The sequence below is a fragment of the Falco rusticolus genome, chromosome 11 (genome assembly GCF_015220075.1).
Source record: "Falco rusticolus isolate bFalRus1 chromosome 11, bFalRus1.pri, whole genome shotgun sequence".
Classification (NCBI taxonomy): Eukaryota; Metazoa; Chordata; class Aves; order Falconiformes; family Falconidae; genus Falco; species Falco rusticolus.
This window is the reverse complement of record NC_051197.1, coordinates 3,669,432-3,689,586: the sequence shown is the minus strand read 5'-3', so window position 1 is coordinate 3,689,586 and position 20,155 is coordinate 3,669,432. Positions and strand designations below refer to the sequence as shown.

The 20,155-nt window shown below is 38.6% G+C and overlaps 1 protein-coding gene across 4 annotated transcripts in view; it reads left to right on the top strand.

Annotated features, from left to right (window-relative positions):
- The window catches only part of PATJ (PATJ crumbs cell polarity complex component), a 157,147-nt gene that overhangs the window by 64,925 nt on the left and 72,067 nt on the right, over window positions 1-20,155 (top strand). For all 4 annotated transcript variants that reach the window (XM_037404759.1, XM_037404756.1, XM_037404757.1 and 1 more), the window contains exons 25-27: window positions 179-289; window positions 1,902-1,979; window positions 5,065-5,182. In XM_037404759.1, coding sequence (XP_037260656.1) covers window positions 179-289; window positions 1,902-1,979; window positions 5,065-5,182 — 307 coding nt within the window. The remainder of the gene's footprint in view (window positions 1-178; window positions 290-1,901; window positions 1,980-5,064; window positions 5,183-20,155) is intronic.

Here is a 20,155-nt window from a genome sequence, read left to right as displayed (position 1 = left end):
TTATGAATACTAAATAATATACTTTTCCTTAAATGAACATGAAAACATACTTTACAAATTATTTCTTTTGACTGCTTTTGGTACGTTACTCAGATACACTAATCTTCTGCAAATGTGTGTGAACTCTTGCAATGACTGTGCCAAAGACAAGCTACCTAATCAAAATAAACATTGTCAGGTTTCTGGGATAGACCTACAAAACGCCACACACGAGGAAGCAGTAGAAGCTATCAAGAATGCGGGAAATCCTGTTGTGTTCGTAGTTCAGGGTTTGTCTAACATACCAAAAGTAAGTTTATTTCTATTTTTATTCTAAAACTTAATAAATGTGTAATATGCATTTTATTTTAAACTTGGCTAAATTCCTTTCAGCAAGTTCCAACATTTTTTGTGTCCATCCTTTCTGTCAGAGTTTCTGCTTATAGACCATGATTGATTGATTACTTGTCTGGCCTGATTTGAAACGTTGTTTCTCTGATGTTAATCAAGTAGACGTAGGTCTGTTGACTAGGTGTTAGTTTAGTTCTCCCACCTGTGTAATTGAGTCTAGTTCCGTGTATTTTAATTTGTTCGTATTTCATAATCTAAAAATATATTCTTTTGTCCAAATGAGCAAAAGTGTAATTAAAATTAGTCGCGTTCACACTAGCAGCTCCACATAAAACGTGTCACCAAAGGGATCTGAAGTAGTTGTCTGGGAGCAAGCTAATTTTCAAGAGATTTTAGGTGTCTTCTCGTCTTTAAGGCCACGGCAAGTAACCTTTTAATGCCTTAGTAAGAAAAGGCATACAATTCTGCCTGCCTTGAAGTGCACACAAAAAACCCCAAGACTTCTGTTTACTTTTGGTATAATCTGAGAAGTTGATTGGGAGATTTGATGGATTAGTAGACCTGAGGAGACCTCTTTGACAGCTGTAGACAAATCTGGCACCACTGCATCCATTATTTTTCCAGTGCTTCAGGAAGTCTTTCAAAAACTATGAAGACTTTCACTTGCTATGCTGGGAAGGTGCTCAAGCAGTGAATGCAAAAATCACAGTGGTGGTAACTGAGTTGGCTTCCTTTCTGTATCAGCTTTTTGACAGAAAAGATCCAGAAAAGCTATCAGAACATTCAAGTGTTCAGCTGCATCTCTGAACCTTTCTTTCCTAGACAATCTAGAGAGATAAGGGAAAGCCAGATAACTTGAAATTTGAGTTGCTTTGCTTTGAACTGCAGGCTGTAGGAAACTGGACATTCACAGACTTTCAGCAATGCTGTGCAGTCCCAACTCCCAATCATCAAAATAAGGTGCTGTCAGAGGAGTGGGAATATATTAAATTTTGTGACATAGTAGAAGACAAAACTGAGAAGGGCGCAGGAGTAGCCATTTCCTTTTATACAGCCTGATCGTGTGACCCAACGCAAGGCACATCACTTACATTTGTAGGACTTCTTACTTTGAGCTTCAACGATGTGCCTGCCACTGCCTGTAATCGAAATACCCTAAAAGTTTCCCTGTGAAAGAATAAATAACAAGGAGGAGTATTATGTGGGAATATTATGCGAAGGCTAAACATGCTGTCTTTTACAAGGTGTCTGTGTACATGGACAGTGCTCTCTGAGTAACTAAGAACTGACACTTCAGGAGTCTATACTGAGCTCTGTATCAAGGATGTACATCCATTTTGTTGACTTCAGAGTAATGTTTAATTGAATGAAGAGATGGGGCTAGATATCAAACAGTGCTAAAAAAGGGAATGTTTATAAATTCAGTAACAAAATGCAATTTAAAGACTGTACTGCAATGCCCTTCTACATGGGGCAAAATGAAGAGTGTACTGGCATTACCTAACTTTTGATATTTGTATTGCAGCTATAATGCTCTTTCTAATGTGTGTAATATATGCATTGTTTTTCAGGTGGTTTCTGCTGTACTGCCTAAGGGAATCAAAGTCAACAAAGACCAGGATGCAGACAAAGAAAATAAGAGTGATAAGGTATTTATTCTGTTCAATGCTATAACCCAGTTTTACTAAATCAAACTGTATAATAGCATGCGCTATGATAAGCCCCCACTGAAATCTGAAATGAAATTTGAAGTGTTTTGTTGAAATATCTTTGATTCGGGTAATTTTTGCCAAATTTCTGCCAAATACGAGGCAGGTTTCTGACAGATGTTCTGTGGGTCTCGCCTGGGTGCTGAAACCCTGTACTTACTGCAGCTCTTCACTGGCATTTTTCTGCAAGTACCTGTTTTGTTCTATGTGGAGACAAATTGATTCTCTCTGTTCAGTAGAAACAGAGAAATAGTAACGTGCACAAATAATATCCCTAATGTGAGGCTGACTGAAATTCAGTAAAATCATGTTATAGGATAATGAAATGGGGTAAGTCTCCTACATTTCCCATTGCTGTGTAAAACAAGGAAATGACCGAATGTTCTGTAGCTGGCCAGCTAATTGTGAAGCAGTTACTGCACAGTAACTTTCAAACAAAGTTTCAAGCAACTACACAGCAGTTTTAAAAGAGAAAAAAATCTGTTTGGTCTAAACCAGTGGGTTTGTTTTAGTTGTTGCAATAAGGGAAACATTTAATTTCTCATTCCCAGCCATATTGCCTAATGGCCTAGGTGTTTTCCTGTGGGAACTGCGCTGACTGATTAGTGTACGTCAGGTACTTTGAGGGTGTCAGAGCTGCAGGAGCAGAGACAGATTTAGTGCAGACAGTAACTTTTGCCCAGTGCAGTATAACACAACAACTAATGAAATAATGAACATTTCATTTGATTCTACTCAGCACTCTGGTGTTTTTTTGGGTAACTGAGAAGGCCTTCTTGCCTCCAAAAGTCTTTTTTAAGACTCCTTTCAGATCCTGTCAGATACAGAAGCTATGAGGCTCAGCTATTAAAAAAAAAATCAAGAAAGGTGTTGAAGTCATGTTTTCATGCCAGTGGATAACACTTATAATGAAGCAGTTACAATCCCCTTTTCTTGGTTTTGTTATCTATATTTCTAATCTCAAAAGCACTCATCCTCTTGCAATGTGCTGCTTTTAATCTCTAGGACTCTAGTGTGTTGCATTCTATAGCGTTCGGAGGTTAAAGAGGGAGCCTAATCTTTTTCAAACCCTTTTCATCTATTGGTGCTGTAAACTGGTGGGTGGAATATAGAAGAGCTTCAGTGCATAAATATGTAGCTCCTTTTTGGCTTTGAACATTGATTCACAAAGCAGTCATACTGTGCTACAGTAGGGCCATCTCTGAGTTGGGAAGAGTTGCTATTAGTGGATTACTAGTCCATGTCCCTATGGGGAATCAGTGATATTTCTAGTCCGGTCTTCAAAGCGTCACAGAAGAATTTGGTTTGAAAGCAGCCACATCCAGCTGGAAAATCTGCCTTCTCCTGTATGTTGAATTATCTTTTTAGTAGTGAACATTTTCTGTGATTTGTTGGTGTTTATCATCCTTTGTTCATCTGTTTAAAAATGATCACTTGAAGTAATTTATGTAACACCACTTAAAACAGTTGAGCTTCTTGTGGGCAAATGAGACTTTAACATTATTTTGCTGGTTGGCTGTTTAAACTGTGCCTTTGCCTCTGTACTGGAAAGAGCTGTGTTAATACAAAAACATGGTGTAATGGAGTACTCTGACGTTATTTACTCATCTGCCTCTTCAGTGAGTCAGGAGGGATGAGAGAATCTTGTCCTGAGACATAGCAAACTGCTGGATAGCTTAGGTCTCTTGTGTAGCTTCACACAGACTTTGTAGCAAGTGATAAGGTCTTAAAAAAGCGAAAGGGTCAACATTTAGACTATGAGTTATTACTAAATTATAGTGATACTACTGATTTCTCATAAGCAGCTGAAAGTGGGGCTGCAGGTTTTCCATCTTTACCTGCTTGGTAATGTAGAACATGAGCCCCCCTCATGCTTTCTGGGTTTTCTGGATTTTGCACAGTGCTGGCATTAAGCAAAAATTGGGAGGTGTATTCGGTGTATTGTATACTTTGGGGAAACAGCTGTCATGTTTCCAAGTGCTCTTACTACACACTTTTAGTACTATTGGATTGAATTAATTTAATTTATTATTGTTATGCTGTCTTCAATGCAGCACTTTCCTGTAATGTTTTTTAAATGGATGGGATGATGTATATCTTATCCCACAAATTTTCTGTGTAGCTTGCATTGTAGTTTGCTAGTTAGACTATTCTATACAAATTTAGAGTTTAGATTTTAGAAATTCATATGCAGGTTCAGCTTTCACTGTATACAGTGAAAAAATTTATTCTGGGTTTGATGTTTGGGTGTTGAGACTTATTTCCCAGCTATAGAAGAAATTAATCACAGGCGTTCTGGTTGCTCTAATGGCATATCGTACTCGGTGTTCCCTTTCTAAAGTGCATCCTGCTATTAGTAGTGGGGTTGCATGGGATATAGTTAAATGTAATTTAGTGAAATCCTGTAGCAAACCAAGGCATGATCCAGTTACTTGGGGCTATAAAAACAGTTGCTCAGACGATCAAGTGCCTTCATTAGATTCAGAGCCTATTCTTTATGCCTGCTATGCGCCGCTATATGCATCATTATAGGAGCTGCCTGTATTTATGTGAGGTAATAGAATTTTATTGTGAGCTATAATTCAAAATATTTTTTAAATTTTAGACAAAATTTAGATGAACTGTTATGTTTAAATATTCGTAGATGCACTAAGAAGAGTTCTTATTTTGTATTTAAACACTACATTTTTATCAGTACCAGATAATTCTGCTGTTGAGTCTCTAATGAGAAACAGGTTACAATTTAATGTTTATTTTTAATCCTTGATTGATATTCACACCTTTCCTGTTTATGATGATACACAAGTATTTTGTCAACACGTAAATGTGCATGTGCAGTTGTATTTTCTTTTTTTCATGTTCAGTGTCACTTCTTGTTCTGATTTCTTGCATAAAAAGCCAATGCTGCAGAATTTGCATTGTAATTACGTGCTGTGTATGTACACATGCAGTGCAGTAGACAATAGGATTATTTTTTTTCTTGTGAGTGGTGGTTACAAAATGTATAACTGTTTGTCTTTGTTAGAGAAAATATGGGGCTCCGCCTCCCATGAAACTGCCACCTCCTTATAGAGCACTTGAAAGACTGCATGCAGAGGAAGCTAATATGAATGAAGAGGAGGATGAGGATGCTTGCGCAGAGAGTGAGTAATACCACAATCATTACGTCAGATTACATTTATGGAACACAATCAGGTTGTGATAAACATATCTGCCATTGTATTATGGGAAGTAGTGCTCAGTGTGGCAATAGCATGTACTCTTCAACTCTGTTCTTACCAAGGGCTAGTGATTTGTAGCTTGGTCAGTCTTCTCTGCCCAGCCAGCGTCCTATAGGAACTCTTCTGAAGAGGTGTAGGAAGGGCCTAATTTATTTCAGTCTAAAACTGTCTAAGCAATGTCTAGAGGACTTGCTTAGGCAGTGATGTCAGCAGTGAAAGGCAGATGTTGTGCTTTACTGTTGTAGTTGCAGTGGTAGTTTAGCAGGTGTGCATTGAGAACCACTGGTGCGCAGTCCTTGTCCAGAAGAGCCTGCAGCTGATCGCAGACAATGCTGTTCAAGCAAAATATTTTCTTTTAAAAAGAAAAACCTGCTGATTCAGTACTCTACTGAAAAAAGGATTCCCCCTTTTTATAGCACCTTTAATGGGAAAGGTTCTGCAATTGTCCAGTTCTGGGTTTTGCAATGAATTATGGTGATATGCACTCTGTGGGAGGGTAGGGACCTAAAGAATAGGATGCAGTGCAACTTGAGAGCTTCCAGCTCTAAGCATCGCTTAGATTCCAGCATACTGCTTTGTTAATTATAACTTTGGATAAGCAGATTATTATTATCCATAGCTTATTTTCCAATAAAATATTTAGGAATACTAAAATTGCAATTAGGAGTCCTAAATTATTTTCTAAAATTAGTTAGCTTTTATTTTTTTTTCTCTTTATACTGTCTTGTACCAAATTAGCATACATGTGGGGTTTTTCTTGGGATTTGGTATGGGTTTTTTTGCCACAGTGATTTTTCTCATCATCTTTTGTCTTGGAGAGGTTTTTGTTTGCCCTAGTTATGGGTAAGCCAAAGCAGAGAGATGCCTTTGTAGCTTTTGACCTTGAGGCGACCATGGCTCCCATTCAGAGTGGAAACTCCTGACTTGGGGCCTGCTGGTGGGAAAGCTCTTCCAGCTGCTTTTGCTGATTTCCTTGGCAATGGTGTGCCATTGAAGCCAAGATAATTAATGAGTTTGGTTGGTTTGTCCCTTTTAGGGCTGCTTTGGTGGAGACGAGGAGGATTTTGGAAGGTTGTTCTCATGGAAACAGTAATGGGGGCACAGAAGCAGGGTGTTCAGCTCTGCCTCTGTTGCTTTAAGGGAATGCTGTGAGTTCTTGAACCAACAGAGATTCTTCCAAAACTCCCCCTTACTGAGTTTGTCATCTCATTTGTTTGAAGTATGTCACATAGTTACCTCAAGAAGTTTTTTCAGTATTTTTGTGGGGAGTGGTAGTGAAGGAGGGGCATTTGGCTGCAGGCTCTGTGGATGTTGGATTGAATATATCTTGAGCTTTCAAACCAACTCTGTAAACCTCCAATTGTAGCAAACAGGTTTCAGCCTGTTATTAAAGTTGTTATTCCTGGTTAAATGATGTCTTTGATAAGTAGCCTGACACCTGAGTTACCTAATTAGGATATGCCTCAATCCAAGTGGTTGCAAGACCAAAGTTAAAACTTTGCACAGAAATAATTTCTTATTCATGGGCTTGGTCATTTTTTAGCTGTTCTGCCATCCCTAGTGATATTGCTAGCTGAGTCTAATAGCTGAAAAGGTAAAGCTGCTTCTGATATTAAATTCATCAATCCTACCAGATTTGGCAGCAGCAAGCAGATCTATTCAGATGAATCTCCTTCTCTCTACCCTTTTCACTGACTGAAGTTGGATGTTTTGCAGTAGCCATCTTTCCTATAAGTCTTTGAAAACCAAGATATGCATTTTCCATTTTATTCTTCCCCACCTCATTCTGGTTTTTTTTTTAAATAAAAAGAAAAGCAGTCTAAGGAAGCTTAAACTAAGTTTGTACCCCAACCCTTGAAGTAAAAAGCACGTTAGAAATAATCTAACTGTATTCTAATGATATTAAGCATCTTGACAACTCTGGAATGGGCTTTTACAGAGTGTCTTTTTTGTGATAACTTGATAAACAAAGTTTTCTCTGATAAATTCCAGTACAGTATTGGTTTTGTGAACTAGTTGATGCTTATAACTTCTGTCCTGATTCTTGAGCACCTTTCCCAGAAACTTCAGCCCAGGCCAGTACTTGTCTTTTTGACGCTCAACATTTGCATTCTCATATTGGGCTATTCCTTACCGACTTAACCTACTAATTCTGCTGGTTTTGTAACCTTAACTAATAATTTTCTGAATTAGATTTATGGTCTTCCTTATTTAGAAGATAAGGTATCTTAAAAGGGAGAAGTGGTGTCAGCTCTGGTGAATCATGTCATAGCCTCTCCTTTCATTTACTTCTGTAGTTCTCAATCTCTGTCAATAGGATGGAAGGCCTTAGCAGGCATTTTGAGGTGGGACAGCTGTTAAATCTGTCCTCTGTTTGTGCTCCTGATGGATTTTATTTTGTGGTTTTAGCATTCTTATTAATACAGCTGCAGTGTCACGAACCTGCTCATCAATTTCTTTCATACTCCAGAAATACTTTACTTGCCTCACTTGACATTTTTTTCTCCTTGCTCGTCACTTCTTTTGACCCATGCTCTCGTCTTTTGTCTCCATGTCCTTCATCATTCCCCATACTGAAAATGAAAGCAAAGCATTGTTAATCTTCCTGCCATACTTTTTCTTTCCTTTCTGTCCCATCCATACTGCCTCACAGTCTCTGTGTTCTGTCTGTTTTCCCCTTAAAGTGGCTGAATAACCTTTTGGTATTGATTTAATTTCCCCTGTGGGATCTAAATCCACTTGCCTTTTGGCAACGCTCAGTTTTATTTCTGCTTTTCCACCATTGAAACTGTAGCTTTCATTGCTGACTTGTTGGAACAGTCATTTTTTGTAGGAGTTCTCCCTTTTCTTTTCAAAGGTTATTTTGAATCCAAATAGGGTTAACCCTTGTTGGGAATAGAGCTACTAGGTAGCTCTTGATTTAGAAAGTCCAGACATCCTCCATGTTTCTGTGGTTTAAGAAGTTTGAAGAAGTTCCAGGTGTTTTTTTTTTAAAATGTGTCGTCTTGCACCCAGGACCCTGAATTTCAGACCTGCTTCTTTATATTGCAGTTTCATTTGAACCACCACTACTTCCAGTATTATTTTTTAAGTTCTTAGATGGGTTTTTTTGCTAGACTTAGAGGGCAAGTTGAACATAGTACTTCCTCCTGTTTTATTTCTTCTTTGAGTGATACTGTCAAATATTTATCAGTGTTCAACTCTAACCTTGTGCAATGTGGGGTTTGTTTAATTTTTGCTTTGACTTTGCTGTTTTAAAGGCTTTCAGCTCACATTTTAAAATAGTTTTGTAAAACTTGCAGTGTGTGCAGCCTGCTGCAAAAGGAGCCTTCAAAATGCTTCATCTTTAAGACCTGAAAATGTTACAACATGGGTTTTGAGTTTTTCCTTCCCACTCTGGAAATGCTTGTCCATAGCAGAGGTTATTTTGGAGGAGGTCACTCTCCATGATGAGGCTTTTCAGGCATCACGTTTTGAATACGTGGGATTTTTTTCTTTTTTTTTTTTTTTCTTTTTTTAATCAGAACAAGTAAAAGGAGGGGAGAGCATACAAAGGAGCTATTTGTACTTGCAAGCAGCTGTGCTACAGGCTGCATCAATAGGCATTGGTGTGTTTTCCCTGAGTGGCGGTTGGCTGTAGGTGTGCGCTAAGAATCTGCTAATAGACTAACGTGCACCCTGTTGTGGCTTATTGCTATAATGAGGGGTTAGTAGGAAAAAGAAGCAGAGGAAATGGATGGGCAGAGTAGTTTGTAATGGAATGTTTTGTAAGGTTTTCCTTGGGGCATTCATAACTGTACAATTTAGATATACTTTTGTGATTGAGTAGGAGCAGTCATAAGTTAGGTAGGAAAGACCTTAAAAACCATTGTAAGAAAACTAAAAAGACAACTGTTGGAACAACTTGGAATCCTTAATTTCAATTTATAGTCTAATTTTTATTAAAATATCTTGTCTAATCAGTTGACTGAGATTGATCTGGTTGGTTTCAAATAAGTTTAAAATAACAACAATAGATAATAAAAAAAAATTGTGAAAGGTGACTAAGATAATGGACTAGATACTGCTGTGTTCAGACTTCCTGTCTGCAAGGACATTTAACTGTATCTAATAAGGGATAATAATGCCCCCTTCCTTTTATTTTGTCTCTAGATAATGTAGAAATCAATGAAGCTGTAAGAAAGCGTAATGATTTATCTTCCTAAAATGGTTTTTGAGGAATGGTGATTTCTCCACCAAAGCAAGAGATTTTAAAACTTCTCTAGTATTCTCACTGTGTGCTGCCTCGTTGTGATAAATTCGTGGCTGCATAGGGTACGACGGGAGAGTCTGCGTATGCTCACGTGTGTAGATTGGTTCAGACAAACCCACACTAGCTGTTGACTAGGTGGAGTTGGGTTGGGGTTGGAAAGTGCTTGGGCATGTGAGCAGGGTGCTCTCATCACACCTAAGGTTTTTAGCAGCTTCGATAGTGTCAATGCTATCCATATTCACATGAGAGGACGGTGGCTTTCATTAAAGACGAACAATGAAAAAAAGGAATAGAGTTCAGTTGGGACTGTTTAGAAGGTATGGTCAAGTACATGGGGTGTGCAGAAATACTGCCTCAGGAAGTGTCTGTATAGTGCTCTGGGTGAAGATGGGAAAACAATCATTGGCGCTTTGGAAAAATGCCAGAATTATTAACAATCACTAAATAAAAACAAAACCACTGATAATCAATATAATTCTTAAGAATGTGACTATTTAGAGTCTGGTTTATGCAAATCTAGGTTAAAACAAAGGAAAAGCAATTCTTAATTTTATTTTAACTGGGGGGGAGGGGGTGTGTGTGAGCGGCGACACCCGAAACAAGTGATCTTCAGGTGAGGCAGCTTGTGTAGCCAAACACTGCCTCTCCAATAGATGTCACTGCAATCAACAGCAAATACAGATGATGTTCAAAGACTAAGATGTAGCTTGGAAAAATGCTCCAAGCTTTATGAAAGCAAAATATTGGCAAAATGGTAACTGCAATATTTAATTTTCTTAAATATAGTAACAAGTGTGTTTAGTATGGTGGATTACCAACAATCATGCGAGAGCCAAGATTAGACAAATAGAGCAGTGACTTTCAGTTTTTAGCTCTGTGTTAATCTTTATTTAATACGAGTCTGTACTGCAAATCTTCTTTTCCCATTCTTTTCCTGAACCATAATTAGCTAAAATATGTAGGTTTTGTAACCAGTCCTAATATCAGATCCAGAAAGGCTGTACATGCTGGGTAGACTCACAAGCTGTTGTGCCACATGAGGATAGATTATGATGTTGGTGTCATTGTAGCTTGAGGTTGTGGGTTAGTTTGGGTTTTTGTTATTGGGTTGGAGTTTTTTTACTCTATTTGTGAATCACATGCACAGTTCTCATCATCTGATGAAGTATTGCGAAAGGAAATTACATTTTTGATGAAGTAATAGTAAAATTGCAGCTGGGACTTCTTGTATTTTTTTAATGTGTGCTTGACTTAATGCGCTGAACAGATGGCTTTGTGTGTGCTGTGATACATATTCTAAAGAAAGGACAATGAACTTTTAAAATGAAAAAATTAATGGTTTAACAAAATAACTTGAGTATTTTGAGTTGTTTTAAATGTAGCTTTTGGAGTAGAGAATTAGTAAGGACTTCCCAAAATAACTAAGTATATTTATAAATTTAGAGAGAGATTTTATCTTTGCTTTCTTAATTACTAAATTAAGTATTTTGAGTCTTTTCAGTGTTTCAGTTCAGCACTCATTACAGTAGAACTAATATCGCTTCTTCAGGGCTTTAGCAAAATACAAGTTATGATGAAGTCTGAACCTTTCTTATCCTTATGACAGATTGGTTTTGTTTTCTGACATTAAAAAAACCCCAACCAAACCTTACACCATGAACACATATCAGTCTTAGGAAACTGCAACATTTGCAGCACTGGAAAATAACATGTTTAATAAAGCCGTTTGGCTAAGAAAAATTAATTTTTAACCCCTGTAACGTGCATGAAAAGCATGCTTAGATAAATAATGCCTATTAACTGCTACTTTGCCATGCAGTGGGTCATTAAGCGCGATAGTACCTGCAGCTAACAGTGATATAAACAAACGTTTGAGGTGACTCGTGTTTGGGGATAGAGATGTCATTCGAATGCTAGCAGAGTAAGCCAGTGCACAAACAGCAGCCGTAGAGCATCAGTGGGTCAGATGTGGGAAACCAGAGATCTGCTTCTCCCTGCATACTTTCATAGGCAGCTTTCATCTGCTGGCAGATGTAACTGTTAGCTTGTGGGTAGCTTGAAATTAATATAATTGATGGCATCTCATAATAGAAACAGACAGACGGTTTGCCCTTAAGGAGAGAAAAATCTCAGAAAAATAGGCCCAAGGTCGTCAGAAGAAAGACAAGCAGAGTCTGTGTATGATGAGGATTTGAGCTGCTTACAGCATTGAATGTTTGTCAGGAATGCAGATATCTTGAAGTACATGCTGGTACAGCAATGGTACAAGGGGGTTTCCCAGGTAAGGATTCAGATCTATCTCTGTATTGTGTTTGATTCCAGCAAGTCTTTTTAAGTATTTTTAGTGATAATTTAGAACTAGTGAAGTGCTGGAGTAGGAAAATAATAGCACAGATAATTTTTTTTTTCTCAGTTTGAAGCATGGACATATAGCATGATCGGAATATTGAATGCATTTAATATCTCTAAAATATTTTGTCTTGTGTTTGTTTATAAATCATTGTTTCTGTGTACATTGGTGTTCAACATTCTCATATACAAAACTGACGTGAGCATGCAGTGCTTAAAGTATAAGAATTCCTAGCATTAAATTTCTTGCTATATAGAATAATCTACTCTTCCCTAACTGTTATTGTAATGTAGAGACAGATGGCTGAATTTTCTTCACTTTGCTTGTTAAGAATGTGTTAGGTAAATGTTTTTAGACTAAAATAAAAAGCTGCTGGGGAATCTAAACTGAATATTCAGCATTTTCATGGTATAAGGAGGCAAAACAAGAATAAAGGAATGTGATAGTAAACAAATGAGCTATTTGCAATGAAGGATAATCTAATCTTTAAATATTGCCTTAGATTGCATTTATTCTTAGGTGTGATCTTTTCTTCCAACATAAGCCAGGTATGAGAATAGCATTAAAATGCTAGGCATGAAATATACTGATTTGATGTTTTAAGGTTATTACATTGTCTAAGGCATGGTGCAGGTTCATGTTGTTCAGGATCTTTGATCTTACTCAGGTGTTACAGATAAGTAATTTCAAATAACTTAACAGATAGAAGATAATGTCTGTGGTATAAATCTGCATACACAGGTACAAATTTGCTGAGAGGGGATAATACAAGTAGATCTTTTTATTGCTCTCATTGAACATAATATCACTGCAATGACTTGCAACTAAAAATATGTAGAAAGGATGTAAATATTTAAACAAATAAATGAAAGGCAAACACTAGCCCATAAAAAGTGGTTATGTGTTTATATTCTTGAATGTTTGATTTTTTTAGATAGGAGGGTATCTTTCCTCATTATAGTCATAAATGATGTTGCTCCACTGCACGAAAAAAAAATATAAATAAATAAAAACTCTACTGTGCATCATGTCTTGTCCAGACTAGCACAGCGTTGCTTTTAGTTAGAATACAGAATAGAATATTTGCATAATAGTGCTGTTCCAAAATGGTCTGCTTGGTTTAAACAGTAGCTGCTCCCAATATGTAGCAGAAGTAAGCCTCTAACAGAAGGGAAAGTAAAAATGTTAAATGACAATAATTTTATTCTTTACAGATGTTACTTAGTTTTCCGTGGTATTACAGTAATTGAGACAGCTGTCCAGAATAACTTCTTTAACTGTTTGGGAAAGTTGACATTATCTTTTGCTCCTCAATCTTAAGACTCAATTCTCGCTTATTCAGTGTAGTGGCTTAGGGGCTACCCATCAATTTACCCTCTGCTTTGAGCCAGTATATAATTGCTCTTTATCAGGATAGCTGGCATTTCAAGAGCAATCCAGGATATTTATCTGTAGGTGTGCTAGCTATAGTACACTGTGACAGACTATTAAAAATGTACTTTATGTCTTTTATTTGCCACTTGCGTATTGAAAACTACTTGCAAGCTAATGACGTTAGAAAGGAGAGCTATATACACATATATGTGTGTATAAAAGAGTGCTAGGTGCATCAGATGAACATCTCTATTTTATCAGCAAATTTAAAATACTTTTGCTATATTGAAATTAGAAGAGATGTTGTGGCAACTGGCTAAAGGACAGGTAGTTCTTTCTGCTACCCCAGAAGTAATAATGAGCCTTTTATTATCGATGTAGTGATGGGAATGTCTGTTTGCTTCATCAGTGCTTAGTGATCATGGCTTGTGCTTCTCTGTCTCTTCTTCCCAAAAAAGTTATTAGAGGAAACGTTAAACCATCAAGCTTTTGGGGATCATCAAGGAAACAGCAACTTTCTGCTGCTGTGAATATAAAAAGTGCACATGTATGTCTGCACATGTGCTGGGCAGAGATGGAGCGGAGGTCTGAGGCGCGTAGCCCTCCAAAGCTGAGGACCGTGTGCTGTGCTGGCACCCCTCTGTAGGGAGCTGGGGGGCTGGGCAGAGCCTGTAGCCAGTGTGCGCGTTCTGCATGGGCGCTCCATGTGCTTCCCAAAGGTGAGGGGTGAGCATCTCCATCAAGACACCCATTAATCCAGATTACCTTGGTGAGTGGGAAGGTGTTTCCAGCAGGCGGATGGCACGCCAGGTAGCACCAACCAGTGGCATCTTGGAGCTGTGTGTTCCCAGCTCTGCCCTTTTCCTGCCCACCACCTGTGCTGTGGGAACCAGCCGCTGTCAGGATCTGCAGCTGTAATTCAAAATCCTGGGGCAGAGTTGATGTTGGCGCCATATTCTGGGGTCATTTTGAGAACGTAAGGGAGAGCGGGGAGCAAAGTGGAGTAATGGAGTTTGTGAGTTAGAGGGTGCAACAGGAGACTGTAACAGGTTACGGGGACTGTCTGGGGTCTTGGTCTGGGGGAAGGACAAGGCTTAAGTGCAGGGGAGGACCCTACTCTTCTGCATGCCTTGATGTGGCGCAGACAGGCCAGCACAGAGCCAGGAGCTACTGCCATCCCAACAGCAGTAGCCAAGTGAGCTAAATTTGGGAATTCCTGTTCAGATGATAAGTGTATTACTGCCAAAGGACAGAGCTACAGGTGAGTTGCATACATTGTCTAAAGCTAGGAGTGGTAAACCTTAAATTTGTCATACTATTTTGTGACTGTTCTCTAGAGACCTAATGCTTTTAACAGTTGTTTTTGTTTTTTTAAAAAATGCTTTCAGCTGCTTCAGAGGGATTTTTTTATCCCTTATCTGAAAACCAAGTGCATTAGCTATCACATATTTATAAACACTTATATATTTTATCTGTGATTTCAGAACTGTAAGCTTAAGAGGCATTTTTTAACCTGTAACAGAGGTGGGAAGTCATCATTTCCATGGTGTGATGGCCCTGGGAATGTTACAAGTTAATGACCGTAATTTCCCATATTTGTAACGTGCTGTTACTTAGACTTGAACAATGTACCTAAATTGGGAGGAATTTGAATTGAAATGCCAGAGTATGAAGACACAAGGTATTTGTTTCTGTGTGCACATGCATGTGGAGCTGTTAATGGCTCTTTACACTGTGCTTGTGAGAGCAGAGAGGGATTACACCATCCAAATGGTTCTTAAAGATATTAGTCTACTAAGTCTCCATCCTTCCAGGTGCTCTGGGAGTAAAGAGCAAGCAGCAGCATTTGCTGTACCTTAAACCAGCAGCAAAGTGTATTCTAAACTTCTAGAATGTGTAATGGCCCTGAAATTGTCTGGTCCAGTAGAGCCATGACTGTTCTGTAACACAGTTACTAGGGCTGCTCAGCTGCAGCAGATCGGCTGAATGCCCAGGGAGGAGGAGGAATGAGATTCGTTTGGTGCTGGGCACTCCTGCATCCTGTGCCAGGTTCATCTGCGACTTGGACCTTCAAATCTGGACGTTTTTCTGCAGTGAATTGTAAGCTTTAATGCAAACTGTGTTCTGAACCAGAAACTACGTTTCTTTCAAGTGTTTGGCAAAAAAATTAATTTTAAAACCAATGAGGTTAGGCTGTACTTTCCTCCATTTTGTAACCTGTTACTTTCTTAGGGATATGAGAAATTATTTGAGGATCAATACAGTATCATTTTGTTGTGTATAATTAATGTATTTAGATAGACAATGCAGTAATTTTACAGCAAGAGCTCATTTCAGGATTGAGTTGTTTGAAGTATAGATATTTATTTATTTATTTATTTAATACTGTTTTTCAAAGGAAGAAAGCCATTAAATGAACAGCCTGACAGCATCCTATGTCGTGAGGTGTCAGTGAAGGGCTGGGAGAAGAGTGGAAGGGTTAAAAATAAGATGAGACTGGGATGTGATGGATGAGGGACTAAGTAGAGCTGTATGCAAGGATGAGCACAGGCAGCTTATGAGCGAGGACCAAGAAAGAGGTTGAAGGGGATTTTGTGAAGAATGGGGAGTTCAGTGAAGCCTTTAGGGGACAGAATGATGTGGTCATTCTTTTGTGTGAGCAGGAGGCATATTGTGGCATTGTAAATGGGTAGGACTTGCACAGTGACATGCGTCAGAGAGGGCGCCTGCTTCAAAGGGCAGAGCGAGCAGCACCCGCAGCAGCTGCTGGCAGCGAGTGGATGGCTCTTGGCATCAGAGCAAACCAATGGGCTAACCCTTTCGGCGTCCCCGGATGGGTCTGTATAGCAGCCAGTGGGTACATCTGCTCCAGCCCGTTCTCCCTTCCCTTGATAGCTGTGTGTTGGCAGACCTTCCCTTTTTCCTTTTTGGCTGATTTCTGTACTCTGCTCGGAGAGATGCAGAAGAAGTGTTTTGAGGGGAGGACAGAGGTACTGGTTGGGTGCTTTGCGCTGCCTCCAGCCAGGATTTGAGTGCAGAGTTGTGAAGATTTTAACGAGTACTTCTGTGAGTACTGCAGCTAATGAAGTTGGATTCCTACAGATTTGTGTCTCCCGTTTGACTGACTTGGGTGTTGAGGAAGGTGTGATCTCCAATTTAACCTTTTCCTGTGGCTGGAGCATTTCTAAGGGCTTTCTCTCATGTGAATTCTTTGACGCTTTAATAAAGTGTGATCTCACACCGAAGCCTTTTGCCCCCGTCAGAGTATTTGTCAGGTTTCTCTCCTCTGCACAGCTGCCTATTTTCATGAACCTTTTATGGTACCTCTGAGACCCCTAGTCCGCCATCAGATTTGCTTCAAATTGGCCAGTGGGTTCAAAGGTTTTGGGGCAGGAGCTTGGATTGCACAGGGTATGACTGCATAACCTTTGTTCCTATAGCAAAAACAGAATAAAATGATTTACCATATTAGAATTAAACTTAATATAAATTAATAGATCAAAATATAATTAATAAACACAGGACCATAACACCTGCACTGCAGTTCAGAAGACCTGGCATCTCTTCTGGCTTGGTTAGTGTCTGTAGGATGTCTTGGTATCCATCTGTTGTAAGATAGACAAAGCATTTTGAGCCTTGTGGATCCACCATGCCACGGTTTCCAGGGGTTAGATGACCACTTAAATTGAAAATTAAAATAAAATAAAAAGCAATATTCATGGAGTTCCAGCTTACACAAAAGGTAGTGTATATTCCTGAGCAGCAAGTCATGGATGCATCTGAATCATCCCTTTAGAAGGCCAAATTCCACAAGAGGGAAAAAAAAAGTTTAATATCAACCCAAAAGAATTACAGTAAAAACTACCATACCCCACTCTTATTTTTCCCTCAAACATTTGTTTTTTAACTTTCTCGTAGCTGATTTCCTCCTCCAGTCAGAGTGGAGAAAGTAAGTCTGTTTAATATAGTGAAGTTTATCCATTTAGCTCTTCCTGTTGGATAAATCCTTGGAGACTGATTTCTTTTGCCAGAAGGAAAAGAGAGTGTGCTTGACATATTTTTTCAAGTCTCTGGTCATATACATCACCAATTTCCTGATTATAATTGTGTTCATTTGAAAAATGCCCAAAGCTTAATGCATTAATGTCTTTATTTCATTAAAAACATTAAAGAGAAGTTATTTGTTACCTAATAACATACATTGGTACTAAAAAGATCTATTGGAATACTCTGTTCACTTGTTTGTGATTTTTGGTTTTCTTCTGTATAGAAATGAATGCCTTACTTATCACCTTTTATTTGAAATGTGGCATAAGCAAAGGTGTCTGACCTTAGATTCTTTTATTTTACTCTTTGTGGAAGAGAAAACAGGTCTGCCAGACTCTGTCCTTTGGAGAGGTTAAAAACAATCAGATAGAATTTCTGATACAAAATATTGTTTTATTTAATCAAATTTGTCAAGTTTTGTGATGTCATAGGTGCCGCATAAACTTGATTAACTTCTTGAATAGACTCTCAAGACAGCTGATTAAATAAGATGTATGGCTTATTTAGGGAAAGTATACAACTGTTTTATGATTTCACAGTGATATTAAATGGGAATTTTTGTGGGGGGAGGAACTGTTATCTATTCATCTATCCAGATCCCCCCACTTCACCTGATGGAAAAGGAAAATGGCAGTTGGCTGTGTAAACGCAAGTTGCTGTCTGACGGGTACTTAAACAACGGTAGAAAAATCTGTTCTTATTAACGTGGCATACCTAGTTATTTTCAATTTACATCACATAGAATAATTTAAAATTATTCCAAGTAATAAACCCTTACTTTCTCATTTTAAGAAGAGACATTTGAGTTAATTCTTTATTTTATTGCTGCCTTTCTTTTTTGGAATAACAGCATAATCAAACAGTATTATTTCATCCTGGAAGTTTGCATTTTACTTGTTCAGCTGTATGAGAAGTGTTTACTTTGTCATCCTCCTCTAATGTTCTGCTGTTTCTCAGGCTGAAGCTCCACAAGATGAGACCATCTAACTGTGAGCTGAAAGGGAGAGTACCATTTGCCTGTCTCTGCTCCCACCTTCCTCAGTTGTTTATGGTACTTGGGTGCTTGTTGCTCTTTCCTTCCTCAGCCTGTTAAGCCCATGATCTGAAATTAGTGTGCTGTGGGTCCCTTTCCTTCATCCTTTCTTCCATAAGGCTGGAAAAGTTCTTCACCTCTGGGATACAGCTTGAGCTAAGGCACCACCTCAGCAATGAAGTGTACAGGCTGAGTGGGAAGCACATGATGAGAAAGCATGGGCTGTGCGAATGGCACTCGGCATGACACTGCCAGCTGCACCAGGCTGATGAGAAAGCAAAGCACGTAAAGGGGAGCTGCAGTTGCTTCTCCTGAAGCAGGAGGGGAACGTGGGACCATGTTAAAGACACCAGCACAGTGATGCATCGGTGTTTGCTCTTGGCTGGGTCTTGTAGCTCAGTGGCTGGCTTAGGAAAGGGATCTTGTGGATTAGAGTTACCAGGGGTTGCCAGTAGTACTCTCCTAATCATGGGAGAGCCAAGTTGTCTATCAGAAGCTTTGTTTGGAGATGTGGGAGTAGGTCTCTTTCCTTAGTTGCAGGTCTCTTTTGGACTTGAAGCCAAAAGTTGCCCAGTGGTGGCTATACCATTGACTTGTTTGCTTTGTTGTTAGCTGTTTGACATGAATACTAGACATCATAAGTGGAATATACACATCATAGCTGAAGATATGGAAAGATATAGTAGAATAATGATTATTGGATTTTTGTTAATAGAAGAGCCTTAAAAGTGCAATTATAGGTATGTATTTGTTTTGTTCGAAGGCACAGAAATTGGTAGTCTGCTGCATTGTCAGGTGTTGCAGTCATTTTTCATTTCCATTTTGACTCAGCAGTCAAAGGCGAGTCATGACATTGGGAATCAGGTTTATACTTAAACAAACAAAGCCTCTAAGCATTGCTTGATGTTGTAAAAAACGTAAAAATTACTCATGTTCAATTTGATAGCTTAAAAACCCAGGACCTAGAACCAACCCAGGCTCACTCTTTTGAAATTTCTTGGCTCTGCAGGGGCATTGCTTGATGTGGGGAGGTATGGGGTGGGCTGGCCCTGTTCTGCTTATCTAATATTTTGTTTCTTGACTTCATATCCAGAAGTGTGCAGTGATGAGGTGGATATGTAGCACACTAAACGCAGTGCAGAAATGGTCTTCAAATAGCTGGCAAACATCTCAGCAGCTGCGGGGAATTAGAGAGCATGGTTTCAGTGTCCTATGCATAAGCACAGAGGATCCTAAAAGTCATCAGATAGTTTGTAAGTGTTTGTGAAACTGTAATCAGTTTGATGAAAGACTAACCAGATATAAACCTAGCAAAATACTGATTCTGTATAGCTGTCTAAAATTAGAGAGAAAGAGAGAAACAATATTAAACAGTGTTGTGGGGCTGGTCAGGTCTGTTCTGTGAGTATGCACTATCACCTTCTGTCGTCTAAAAGCTAGATGTGCATCTTTTTTAATATTAAAAACTACTTTTTATTTAAATTGGATTTGCACTTAATTTAAATCAAACATTTTCTGCTTTTAATATGAATTGTAAGTTTTAAATGGCAATCTACGTAAAGATCTGAGCATACTCTAACGTATTAGCATAATTTAAATGAAAAAACTATTCAGGAAAAGTATGTGTGCACCCAGAGAATTGAGAGAAATCTGGACCCAGAACTGACTGTGGTAAAAATCCAGCTTTTGACTTTTTCTTCAGCAGCCTGAAACAAAGACCTATTCTTTCTACAGCTTATTCAACTAATTCAGCGGGAATGAAAATAGCTTATCAAACTTGAACAACTTGTTAGGAGCTGAAAAAGGATATTTTTCTTTTCTGGTCTGTGAATAAAAAAC